Here is a 13,904-nt window from a genome sequence, read left to right on the forward strand (position 1 = left end):
TTTGCACTTAGTCTATTCTGCAGCCCCCCAAAACGAGCCTTTGTCGTCTCGAAGAGCAAGTGTGGAGCAATCAAAACTGTTCGTTTGTTGTTTTGCTGGTGCTCCCATCGATGATGATGATGGCCTCCCCCACAATCGTTATCCTGCACCCACCCTCCTTCATGTCCCAGTTGGGTTTATTTTGCCTGTGCAAAATTGACTCGAAGCGGGGGAGTGTCTTTGTCGAAAGGTTATGATTAGCTGCTGCCTGTCGGTTGCTTTCAAGACAAGTTTACTCCTGTCGTCAGATAATGTCTTTTGTTTTAGTGATGTTTTTTTACAATTTTTTTTTTTTTGAAATTCTTTGTTGAAGGGAAAAAATTGGATAGTCAGTAAATAACGGCAAACTGTTTTAGGACTCAAAACGGTTAAATGTTTAAAAGATTTCTCTGACATTGGAAAAATATTTGATTGTATTTTCAATTTATCATAAAAATATAATAATGAATTATTTATGTTCCTCTGGGGGCGTAGGTTGTATGTAAACTATTGTGATAAGTTTTCACAAACGAATTGTAGTGCTAGACTGAGTCGATTTGAAGTCATTTCTGAATTTCGCAAACCCTGGGGTCTAAAAAGCTTTGTTTTGGTCCAAAACTCATCAATGATTTTTTGCAGAATTTTCAAGTAACGTTTACATGAATAAATTTGAGCATTTAGGGTTGTATGGGAAAATTGAATACTTTGTTCTGAAAAATGAACATTATTTTTGTTTCTTATATGGAACCAAGCTTACTGATGATTTTTGGGCCAATTTATAAATTTTCTAAATTAAATTTTCCGCTGAACAACTTTGTCGGAGACTGAAACTTCGAATCTTATTGGGCAAAAAAAAGCTAATAGCTATTGAATAGGGATATGGCTTTTGGCATCCAAACATAATAAATTCAATTGGCTGCTGGTGCTTCGCCGTATATTGTACGAAAAGTTGTGATGTAATACCTCGCTAGGCACCAAGCAGTGATGTCAAATAAATTTTTTTTTTCAATTACAAAAGACATGCCCTCATTCAACATCTAACAATATTTTTTGTCTATTAAGGTATAAAGTTACTGTCTTGGACAAAGTTGTTCAGCGGAAAATGTCCTTTAGATAATTTAGAAATTGGCACGAAAACCATAAGCTCGGTTTCACAGAAGAAACAAAAATAATGTTGATTTTTCAGTACAAAATATTCAATTTTCCCATACAAACCGAAAAGTTCAAATTTACTCATGTAAACGTTATTTAGAAATTCTGAGAAAAAAATATCATAGATGAGTTTTGAACCAAAACGAAGCTATTTAAACCCCAGGGTTTGCGAAATTAAATAATGACCCTAAATCGACTCAGATTATTGTAGCGCAGATATCGCATGACACCAGTTTCTAATGGTTGATCAAACTTCTGTAACAAAAGCTTGCCATTTTCAATTGCAGAATATCACGAATAAAGGAAAAAAAAACAAAGTTAAACATGTGTTTAATTTCCAAAAATTCTTCCTTCCTACGAAATTATTCATATTTTAAAAATAGAAATATTGATTTTCAACTAAAGTTTTAGAACAAAAGATTCATAGTTCTAGGCTACTATAACGATCTATTTGAAAAATTTGAGTTTTGAGGTAGATCATACTCCATTGGGAAGATGAAAACATGGGGTGCAAATGAAACACAAGAAATAATTGCAAAATGCATGGAATTTCATCATATCTTTGATCACAAACTAAAACGATCCTATTTTGTAAAATATTTCTTTGGTATAAGGGTAGCCAGCGAGTTTCCATTTATAAATAGCTGGTTTTCCCGATTGAGATTTATTGATTTTTTTTTTAATTTTAACATACATAAAGAGATTTGTTTATCAGATTTTTTTACCAACAAAATAGCCATTTTTATAGAATTTTAGCGTAAATTTTCAGTAAATGAATTATAAGTTGAAAAAAGTTCATATTACAATTATGTTCGTTGGAATTTCTACAAAAAATTGCAGTATATACAGAATGAAACAAAAAAGGATAAGCAAGCTAACTAGAGCCCTCACTTTACCCTACGAAATCTTGTCAAAAATTGTTACACTCTTTCCAGTCTTTCCAAAATTTTACTATTGAGCTTTGACTTCTGAATTCTGGAATTTTTAATATATTTGAAGAATTCCGGATTGAGTAACTGATGTATAAATCAAAACTTAATTTAAAGTTCGGATTCATAATTCGAATTATGATTTTAATTTCTTATGCTTAGCCACAGTTCAAGTTTGATGATAATTGCTACAGCTGAGAAAAAATTTAGTTTTTCTTCTGCAACTCTGACAACATATTCCGCTGAGTCTTATTCTTCTAAGCATTGTAAAAAGTGTTTCGATTTCTAACCTAAAAAATGAAATAGGTTTTTTGGTTGGAAAACTTTTAAATTATTTTTTTTAAATACGTTTTAAGAACCTGGGTGTTTAGTCGTAAATATCTATTCGAACTTTACATTTGAAAACTTAATCCAAATTATAAAAATAATTTTCGAGTGAAATATGCTTTTAAAATTCTGGTTTGGGGGATACATTTTTAATGAATAAAATTTCGAATTATCCAATGTTATTTTTAACACTTTTTTTTTATCTTATGAAGAATGTGGTAACAAGTGAAAGAGCAGAATGTATACTCAAATCATTTTGAAACCTGGTATCTTATTTCACCATAACTTTCAATGAACCTTATAACATGGTGGAAACTCAATTCAATTTTTTTTGTTTCCGCATTTTTTTAATTTGAGTATGATTATAATGAAAACGTGCAGCAACTGCTGAACATTGCGATTTTTATAAAGGTACCGTGAACTCAATTCGGAATAGCCAAAAACAAATAAAGTAACGTGAAAAAAACCTCATTATTCAAATTATTTAAAAACAAAATTTGATAATATGACCTTTGAAAAATGATATTTTTCAAGAAAATTGATTCATTTCAGGTGAGTAAGTACTGGATGAATACTAAATATCTTTTTCCATTTTATTAACATTTCAACTTAATTTGTTCAAACGAATTCATTTGATGTTTTGTTCGGACTCTTCAAGATTGTTCTCCATTCCAAATATTAGTGTTGCATGGTTGCTCATTTTTTTTAAATTAGGGTTCAGCACAACCTTTTTTTAAATGAAAATGAGCTCATGATGAAGTTTAAAACATCATAAATTTTAATCGCTTTCACTTATTTCTTATAACAGTTGATTCGCGGCAACGATTACAGCTCCCTTTCTTACTAACACAACACAAGTGAAGATAATACTCACAAAAAACTATGAGTTCAATATGCCTTAAAAAATTATTTGTTAACAAAAAATAAAATAAAAACAACTTATCTCTTCATCCATGCTTTAGGTCTTTTTTTCAGAGATTAGTAAAGAAAGTGCTCTATGGATGTTGTACCATTAAAATTATTGTAAAATTTTTCTATAAATTACCGCCATAAAAGTTATTTACCAAAACTTAACGTATTCAAACTTCGCTGAAATCAAAAGTAAATTATCTTAAATCAATCTTTCAAATAAAAGTTTATTCTCGAGGTATTTTTCTACGACGTTTCGTTAATTTAAAACACGTACATTTTAAATATTTTTAAACAGGAACTGGAACAGCTCAGGGTCCTAAAATGTATGCGATTACGATTTTTAAGAAATTCTCAACTTTTCCCCGCATTGTACTCAAGAAATTAAAATTCCGATTTTTCCTCGGTATTCCCGATTGGTTTCCCACCCTGAAATAAACGACTATGGGTAATAAATTCTGCAAATATTTTTCACCATGATGATATGAATGAACTTTAGGACTCAATAGGTCTTTGTATCAGATCAGTCATTGTTATTTTTTTAAATGATGTTCCTTATTCTGAACTAGAGATGTACTTCAAAATAAATTCTTGGTAGTCTAATTTTTCAAGTTTGAAATTCTTATTTCTTAAAAACAGATTTAAAAAATTATCTGTATTCCTAAAAAAAGAAAGATCAAGTAAAACATTATCCATGATTACAATTTTTTAGGAAAATGATAATACCTAATTGTTATTTATTATTCGCATTAACCAGAGCTGCCAATGGTCAGTGTCAGACAACAAATTTCAATCGATATTGATAAGGTCATGCGATACTAAAGTTTGGTCAGCGACAGAAGATAACAATGTCATGACCAAGTTAAATTATCAAAATCTTGATTGCTGCGACTTTTTAATTTCTATGGCTACAAGTAATGTAAAATCCCTCCCAACAAAATCAAAAAATTATATAAAGAAAGATAACTGTGTGCGTGATGCGAGAGGAGTACAACAATGCCATGCCTAAGGTTGTCAGATTGCCCGGTTTTATCCGGGTTTGCTCGGATATTTAATACTACATTAAAGAACAGGTCCGGCACGGTTGCCCGAATTTCATTGAAAAATGCCGAATTTTGCCCGGATTTATTCACTTTATTTGGCAAATCAAACAAAAAAAAACAATAAATACCTCCAAAACGCAAGTTTTTGAGCAAGTTTTATAAAAATAATCATAAAGGTTTTTGGAAGCCTAGAATACGGTTCAAAATCTATCGATGAGTTTTGATGAAAAATATATATATTCTTTAATTTTTTTCTTGATTTTTGTTGAGGAATTTCTGAGTTTCGATAAAATTTGCCCGGATATTGCCCGGATCTATGGTCGTCAATTTGAAATCGAATGCCCGGATTTTGCCAATTTTTAAAATAAAAATTGCCCGGTTTGTCCAGCCCGATACGTGCTGAAAAAATTCTGGCAACCTTAGCCATGCCACATTGTCATTGCTGCCTGACAGAGTTTGTTGCTTGGTCATTCAATTCGTAGGCGACTTTGATATTCTTTTGCTGACATTGACTACTAGCCGCTAGTCAGGATCGAACGAAATTGACTGATATTTAGCAGCCTTGATCTTAGCATTGATTCTCTTCATTTTCAATTTAAGGGTTGATTGCAAAATTACCCGATTTGAAATGTGTTGATGATGATGTAGTAGTTGATTGGATAACATTTGATAAAAAGAAGAAAATATTTAATATTATTTCGAGAGTGCCAGTGATCAAAGTTAGAGATCATACCTTTTTCTACAATACTATAATTTTTGAGCACCGGCAGAAAACGCTCATCGTGCCCCGATTAATGGTGCTTATACTGCCGCAGGGGGGGGGGGGGGGTTCTCGTTATGCCCCTCTTTATAGTGACTGGTTTTCAGCTTTTGGCTAAATTTTTTAAAAAGTATTTTTTAAACGTTTTTATCTAGTTATTCAAGTTTCAGTCAATTAGGAAATAGACTATTTTAGTGTTTGAACACGAAACAATGATGTTATTCGCATTTTATAGCTGTTTTTATGGTTAAATAAGCGTTTTCCTTAAGGTGGCCATTATGACCTTATCTCCCCTACATGTCACGTCACGTCAAGTATAAATAACGAATTCCAAGTTTTGTTGTAAATATTGAAAGCACAAAGCAAATACAAATTTCATTATTTTTTTGTAATAATATTTAAAAGTTGCTTCTTTGAATCATTTTTCAAGCTTTTAAAGATTAATTGAAAAATCATGATCGATTGAAAAAACATGATTTTATAAAATAAAAAAATGAAACGTTTTTAAATTTTCAATCGCAGGTTTTAAAGTTCAAAATTTCAAGCTGTGTAGATTTTGTCACTTTGGAACTTTGAAATATTGAGTCCTGGAAAAACCAGAAGGCAGAAACTATGTTTTTCTCATTTAAAATTTCTGATCACAAAAAATCAGAATTGAAAAACAAAGACAAACTACGAAAAATTTAAAAAAAATACCTTTTAATCTGGCAAATTCATTTGAAAATAAAAAGACGCACTGAAAAATTCAGTCAATGTATTTGGAAAATAATTCAAAATATGAAGATGGAAAGGAGAAGTTTTTTAACATTTAAGAAGGATTTCATCAATGTTTTAATGTTTGATTTGGTAGATTTTAGCGTCTTGAAATTGAATATTTTTTTTTGGAAATTTGGTCTATCGTCTTTAATTTTTTTTATATGAAGTTTATAAGTTTTAAAATGTGCAGGTTTTAAGTGAAATCAATTTAATAATATTTCGTTGATGATTATACATTATCTTAAAAAGTAAAATCGTATAGTTTTCACAAATTTGGAAAGATATCATTACAAGTAATTCTGACATTATTGCAGAAACACTAAAAAAAACTTGATTTCATTAAAAACGATTAGAGTTATGCTTCAAAAATTATCTAAAATTCAATTTGGATTAAAACTTCTTCAAAAATTCGTTAGATGGGGAAAACTAAACAAATAGACAACTTCTATTACTTTTTTTTGCAGAACTCAAAATACTTGAAGTCTTGAGAAAAGTTGATCATGGATTCACAACTTTATCTTAAAATGTTATGTTTTGTTATAAAGTTTTTTTTTTAAGTGCAAGAATTTCTTGACTGATTTGAACCTATTTTCCAAAGTTATTTAAATAACAAATACTGATAGATAATTTTTTTTGAGGCGTTTATATAGCTCGGGGAGCTGACGCTGGAAATGAAAGTTAGAGATTGTTTGGAGAAGAATTTTTTTTTAAGTTTAGAGTAGGCAGCGTAGAATAGTAAGCGATCATGAGACGTTGGTTAGACCATCGTGCGCTTCATTATATCCACTCCGGCTGGATATGGACAGAATGCATATTAAACCAACCCCTCCTGATACCACTTGGAGGAAGGACAAGGGTGGGTTCGAGACTGGCCTCTACTTACTCCCCAAGCATCTCCCCTGTCGGCACCCGATCAGGAGAGCATATCAAAATAATAACTCAAACGTATCTCACCAAGATATTTACATTGGATTCAGTTATAATTAAGTACTCCAAATTTTCGATTTTAAGTTTCTCCAATCTGAATTATATCTTATTCTGATTGACAAACTTGAATGGGGCTGAGCTCATATTCATTGATCAAGATTTTTTTCGGATTGTGCTAAAATAAAATGATTATATCTTATTTTGATATACGTTCAACTTTTTCTGAAGCACGGACATCGAAGTCAACGGCTCAAACCTTACATTAACGAGTTTCGCTCAACAGATTCATAAAATTGAATCAAATTTTTGGGAAACCAAAAATGGGGCATGGTTTTATCGAATAATGTGGTTTATTGATCTTCCACTAGAAAATTTTCTCGAAGCACTCATATCTTGATAAGTTATAATTTTGATATAATTTGTTCTGTTCAATATCAAACTATGCTATCTGAACGAGATATAATCTTGATAGGAGCATATCAAAAACTGATATAATTTAGCTATGATCGTATAGATTTTTTGATATAATTTGAGATATTTTAACATCCTACGAGTACTAAATTATAACTCATCCAGATAGGAAAAAATTGAATATCAAAATATCTCATCTTGATATAATTTAGTTTTTCTCTTCTGATCGGGCAACTTATGGCATTCGAACCCAAAAGTTTTTCTTGCCGATACCGGAAATCGAACCCAGTACGCCTGGGTTACCAGACTCGCACCAGCCTCTCCACTAGACCACATCAGCGCTAACAAAAACTGATAGATAAATTGCATATTATTTGTTTGCGCCTAGGAGGAATGTCAATTTTATGGACTCTTGTAATTTATCAAAACTTTTTTGAATGTGATGTTGAGCATAAAAAAAAAACAAGAAACACAATATAAAATTGAGACTGAAATAAGTTTTTTGAAGAATAATTCATATCGGAGTAATATTGTAATAATCGGAATAATATTTGTAATGATATTTGTAATGATTATTTATATGTTATCTGAACATTTTGTCAAACAATCCAAATTTAGCAGAATAGAAGAAAAGAAACGGAATAATCTAAGAAAATGCTTCGTTAAAAAATGTTTGTTATCTCGCCCTTTCAAAAAATTGATACATTCGAGAGTGCTTTCTAGAAATATTGCCCCGTTGAAAAGTTACAAATCAAGCTGTAGATGGCGCTGTTTTTTCGTCAGTTTTCAACGGCTTAACGAGAGCTGTTGAAATTGTACACAAGTTTTTGAAGATTTTTTGTATGTGCTTAAAATTGAAAACAATTCATCCAGGTTGAACCAAAAAAAAATCTAACTCATCGTTTGTTATTTGCCGGAAATGCCTTTGACCTTGAACCCGAAGGAAGGATCCACCAAACTGTATTTCATTCCCACAGATAATCCTAACCCGCATTAATATTTTTCCGCTATCCCCGAATTAGACAGCGACTGTTATCGAATTTGACGTGTTCCCGGGCAGTCACTCCGGTTTAGGTTTTCGCAACAAGCTTACAGCCAGCTGACACACGACATCGTAACTTTTCGTTTCCTGCTCCATCATGCGCTTAGCCTTAATCTACTACTTTCGGCGAGCCACGATACACCCGTTCCCTTACATATTTTATTTAGTGTCTGCGGAGGCGTAGAATTTACTTTCGGTTTTTGTTTTACGACACAATTACAACTGCTGTTCGTGCGCTCAAGTTCCCGGGCGGCCCCGGTTAGCGAATGGATGGATTTGCCTTCTGTGGTGACAAATGTCTCCCGCATTATTATTGTTCCTGGTCCCTGCGGAGCTCTAGCTGGCTGGCTGGCAAGAACCAAGGAGGTTGTAACAAACATTGTGTAAAACAGCCATAAAATCGGCGCACGACCGCCGTGCCAAATCGGTTGATTGGCGCTTGATGACGTCAGGGACAATAGTTTCGATCAATGAATTTAATTTTATTTGTTCAGCTTCGGTTCTAATAAAATTGTTCTTAATTGATAATATTCCACGCGTTTTGTGACACAAGTGATTTCCTTAACCTGAACTGATAGTTAATTGTAACCGACAGGCTGCGTTTAAGTAAATAAATTACAAATTACAATTGATAACTTTCACTGAGGATAATGTAAAACCAGCAACAAGTGAATAAATAAGTTAAATCGTTAAAATGAGAAAGAGTTGATCTAACTACATTAACTTTTCTATCATTTTTTTTTTTTTTTTTTTGTAGAATGAGACAGAGAGTTCAATTGAACGAATAAAAACTTACAACATATTTTACAAATAGCATTTTGAAATTACTTTGGGCATTTCCAATCTTGCAATTTAAATTTTTCAAATTTCAGAATTATGTGTTTTTTTTTCGGCAGTTTTCATCCTATTGGATGAGTCATCCCATACCTCTGCCTCAGAATTTTGAGAATTGCAAAGCTTATTCAGTTTAATTAGTGACTGTGTTCAGTAAGCGATGCTGAACATAGCCGGATAATTATTCGGAACTCCAGAATCCATGATAAAGCCAATCAGGATGTTACGAAATAAAACTAATAAAAATAAAAAAAAAAGTATTCACTTCGCCAACGCCGCATCAATAACCAAAAATGTATTATTGTTTTAGAATCATAGAATGATAAAGAAAAACGAGTGTGTAATTTCTTCTGGAATGTAAACGGGGCTTATTTTTAAAGCTGATACACCGAGAAAATAATTATTTATTTTTACTAAAAATATCTTAACAGTTAGATCAGCAAGCAACAGCAGCTAGAACGTTACACCAAATTTAGTCAAGTAATTGACAAGAGACAGTCGAGAGAAGATTTTGAACATTTAAATGCGTCTTTCAACAGAAAATAATTTTATGTGCAGAACTTTATCTCAATTACATTTGTTCTGCATTTAATAATAGCATTGTTGACGTCGGTATTAACTATCAGTTTTAAAATTTATTAAAATACACAATCTTTGACTTGAAATTATCCAAATATGATGAAAAGATATCAATTATAAACCAGTTTGAACGGATTTAACGTTAAATTTACTCATATTTTACTCGAATAGACAAAAGCATAAAACATTCAGTGTGGTTTCGAGTGTAAACGGGCCCGACCATAACAAAGATCTCACGAGAACTCAAACCGGTCGCGAACGACACCAACACAAGCACTTCAGAAATTGCAATTTCTTGAAACGTGCGAAGGAATGTTTTGTTTTGTTGTTAACGAAATTGTAGCGTTATCAAAAACATAATTAAATATCTTCATAAGTTTCTCAATTACCTTAAATTGTTGAAGAAACCAGCTTGGAAATTCCTCCTCCGACTCGAATTTGGCAGCCAAAGCGGCCTCCAATAGCTGCTCAGCCATTTTACTCACTCTCAAAGAACAAAAATACTCACTGACGCGTAACTTTAAATAAGAATCACTGGTTCACAAAACTGAACTTTTAAATCAAACCTTGTAAACTTTTCAAAAAATGAATCAACATAACATTGAGCTTTAATCATCAACCGTAAACTTTTTTCCAACCGACACGAATTAACAGGATTTGCACCACTGGAGTAAACAATCGTACAACCCGACGAAGATTGCGGAAACCGGCAGCACACGCGAATTTCGAAACCGCTCCAAACGACAATTGTTTAACAACTACAACCGGCGAATGTTCATTAAAACAGCGAGAAAATTTGACCGAAATGTCGTAAATTTTGTTCCACTCGCGACGAAATAAACAAAACGAATAAATCGCGTCCGGAGAAAAACAACCGACTTTCGCACTACTTTGACAGCTGATTTTGCTAGATTTTGCTGTTCTTCTTCGCTTTGCCCGGCAGTGGTGGTTCGATTCCGGCACTAACACAACCGAAGCTAGGGAACTCATCTGGTGAGCTACGCGTGAGCGACCCGCTAGCGCGAAGAAGAATCTTCTCTGCAAACAGGTTTCTTAAACCACGTGGTTGACGGTTGAAAACCGGCAGCTGTGAAATCCGCGTTGCATTTTGTCGGTAAATCGTTTGGGGGAAAAAATCGGTTTCCGTGGATATTCCTAACAACTGCAAATCATAATTTTTCTGAGACATTGGTTTTATTCTGCGAATGGAAACACTGATTTCAACTCTAATCTATAATAAACTATCATAAAATTACCTTTAACTTAGAAATGTTTTTTATTTGATATCTTGGCAAATTTCTAGAGCTACTTAAATGCTTCCACGTCTTGACGGGTCTACGGATTTGAACGAAAAGGAAGATCTACGAACCGACACCTGCTTTGATAATTTTTGTTAAAAGACAGGATTGCTAAGATTCTTTTACTCTTTTCTAAACGTCTGCACCCCAACAAATCTATATTCAACTCTGTCATGAAAATTTGTCTTTTTTCTTTTGATTACCGAATTACGAAATTTACGAAAATTACCGAGTTCGGTAATTTTTTTTACCGAAATCCTTACATGTGTAAATCGTTAAACTGTTCGGTATTTCTTTCGGTAAAAAATAAACGAACATCGGTAAATGAAGATTCGATTTACCGATGTTCGTTTATTTTTTATCGAAAGAAATACCGAACAGTTTAACGATTTACACATGTTAGGATTTCGGTAAAAAAATTACCGAAATTGGTAATTTCCGTTTACTGTGTGTATAAAAATGTATTTCTGTTTGTCTACCTGGCTGTCCCTATAGACTCAGAACCTACTAACCGATTTGCTTATTGGAGGCCGTGGAAGGTTCCTATTATGGTTTGAGAAATAACTCAAACAAACAAAAGGCAAATGTTTACATAACTCGAGAACCAATGAAGCAAATGGTAGCAAATTTGACATGGGAGAGTATTTGCTTAAGCCTAGTCCACACTAGGAGACGGTTCGTCTCGAGACGGTCTCAGCGTCTCCCATTTTCTTCGACACTGAGACCGTCTCAGGTTTCCAACAACAACAACAGACAACAAAGTTCGTCTCATAACAAAAATCGCAGTTCATGTTGCCTAGTGTGGACTAGGCTTTACAAGAAATATTTCAACGATTATTTGAGACCCCTTCATCTTTCCAATATGGAAATAGCGAGGGGGGAGGTGGACTCTCTTAGAATTTGTTACATAACTCAAAAACAAATCAAGCAAATGAAACCGAATTTGGCATGGGATGGTATTTGGGTACGATAAATGTTTCACGGATTCCTTGTTATCCCTCCCCTGTTAGTTGGGAGATAGGAAAAGGGGACGGTTTTTTACAATTTAAAAAAAAAACTCTAAATCTGTTTAAGCAAATAGAACAACATTTGGTATGGAAGTATCTGAATACGCAAAATACTTCTATGATTATTTGACATCCCCCTTCTTCCATTGGGAAGATATTTACATTTTTTTGCATAGCTTGAGAACTAATCTAACAAACGGAACCGAATTTGGCATGGGAGAGCCTGTGATACGAGAAATGGTTTAATGATTATTTGAAACCCCTCCCTACTTCCATTGAAGATATAGGAAGGGAGGAGGGATACTCCTATAAAATTTTTTTGCACAACTCGAGCATTTTTGCACAACTTAACCAAATTTTGAGAATTATTTGAGAAACCACCCTTCTTCCAGTGAGTACCTACATAGAAAGGAACACAGTAAACGAAAATTACCGAGTTCGGTAATTTTTTTACCGAAATCCTAACATGTGTAAATCGTTAAACTGTTCGGTAATTTTTTCGGTAAAAAATAAACGAACATCGGTAAATCCATTCATAATTTAATTCGCTTTGCACGGAGGAGATGGAAGAAGGAGGCTCGTTAGAATTTTGTTGTTTCGCAGAAGGACTATTGGATTTTATGAAATCGAATATATTATAATAGTCATGATTATGATCATACTTTTAATATCGAGATTTGAGTGTATACGTTAGTTTGGACCATGATGGAATCTAGATATGGTGGTCTCACTTTGGCAAAAAGTAGACGAGGGTTGGATGCGGAGGAGGTGGCGAAACGCAGCCGAAATTTGCTGCTGGCTGTTTGGCTGGATGCTGGCTAGCTGGGATGCCAGATGCTCTGATTTTTTGTAAAACACGAAGTTTTGCCAATCTTCAAGATATTGCTTAGACAAAGATTTCGCCTTGATTTTTGCAAATATAATTCATAGAATCGAAACAAAATCTTCCGGTTGAGCTCCGGCCTGGTAAGCAAAGTTGAAAGAGGTTAGACCTATAAACGACGGTGCCAACTTTGTCGGTAGCGGTGAGTAACATTGATTTTGCATTACTTATGACAAATTTATGCTTATTCAACACTTTTCTTTCAAGAGCTATCTAGAAGCAGCAGAAAGTCATCGAATCGGATGGTAACATGGCGAGGCGTTACATTCCATTGTCCGAGAAGCGGCTGGCCCTCCTGCAGGAACATCCGATCTTCATCGAGATAAAGAAGCTGCTTCAGGAGGACCCCCGTCTGTTGCCATCCGGATCTGATGGGTAGCATTTGGGAAAACCAGATGAAGTTTTTGGCACTTTTGAACGAGGGAACCGATGAGCTGAAATAGGAAAATAGCCGCAACGTTAGTCGCCTGAGCAGCATGCCGATAAGTCCGATGAGTGGGTTGGGGAATCAGTTCGATCAACTGCCGACTGTTGATTGTCCGGAATGGATTGAGCCCCTGAAGGATTCCTGCAAATGATGCTGTCCAATTGCTAGTCATCCTCGAGTGCAGCAAAGCTCCAGCTCAGCGCTACTCGTGGGTGGTGGTGAAGGTAGATTAACTGAATATGTTAATATTAAAAAAGGCTTAAGGAGAAGGAGGAAAATTATCAATAGCAGAATTCATAGCATTCTTTTAGCAGAACTGATTTATTTTTATTTTCATCCAACATTTTTCGATTGGAGGGAAACAAAAAAGCTCTTTGGATAAGGTAACAAGAATAAGGGGGATCCGATTTAGGGTTTTGGTTGTTTGTTCCACACCTGGCATCCCTGGACCCCTTTTGTCGTAAACACTACAGCCAGCTGTCAAAACTTTTTTCAATATGGCTGAATGGCGATTTGGCATGTGAGATCACCATCCTAGATGCATCATGGTTTGGACATTGCGACAGAGATGCCAATGTGCCTGATTTTTTAGAATTTGCCTG

The 13,904-nt window shown here is 34.0% G+C and overlaps 1 protein-coding gene across 1 annotated transcript in view; it reads right to left on the reverse strand.

Moving 5' to 3' along the window:
* Positions 1-10,590, reverse strand: part of LOC129744087 (protein disks lost) — an 819,210-nt gene extending 808,620 nt beyond the window's left edge. The window contains exon 1 of the mRNA XM_055736446.1: positions 10,077-10,590. Coding sequence (XP_055592421.1) covers positions 10,077-10,163 — 87 coding nt within the window. The 5' untranslated portion in view covers positions 10,164-10,590. The remainder of the gene's footprint in view (positions 1-10,076) is intronic.
* Positions 10,591-13,904: the final 3,314 nt, after the last annotated feature.

The sequence above is a fragment of the Uranotaenia lowii genome, chromosome 2, assembly GCF_029784155.1.
Source record: "Uranotaenia lowii strain MFRU-FL chromosome 2, ASM2978415v1, whole genome shotgun sequence".
NCBI lineage: Eukaryota > Metazoa > Arthropoda > Insecta > Diptera > Culicidae > Uranotaenia > Uranotaenia lowii.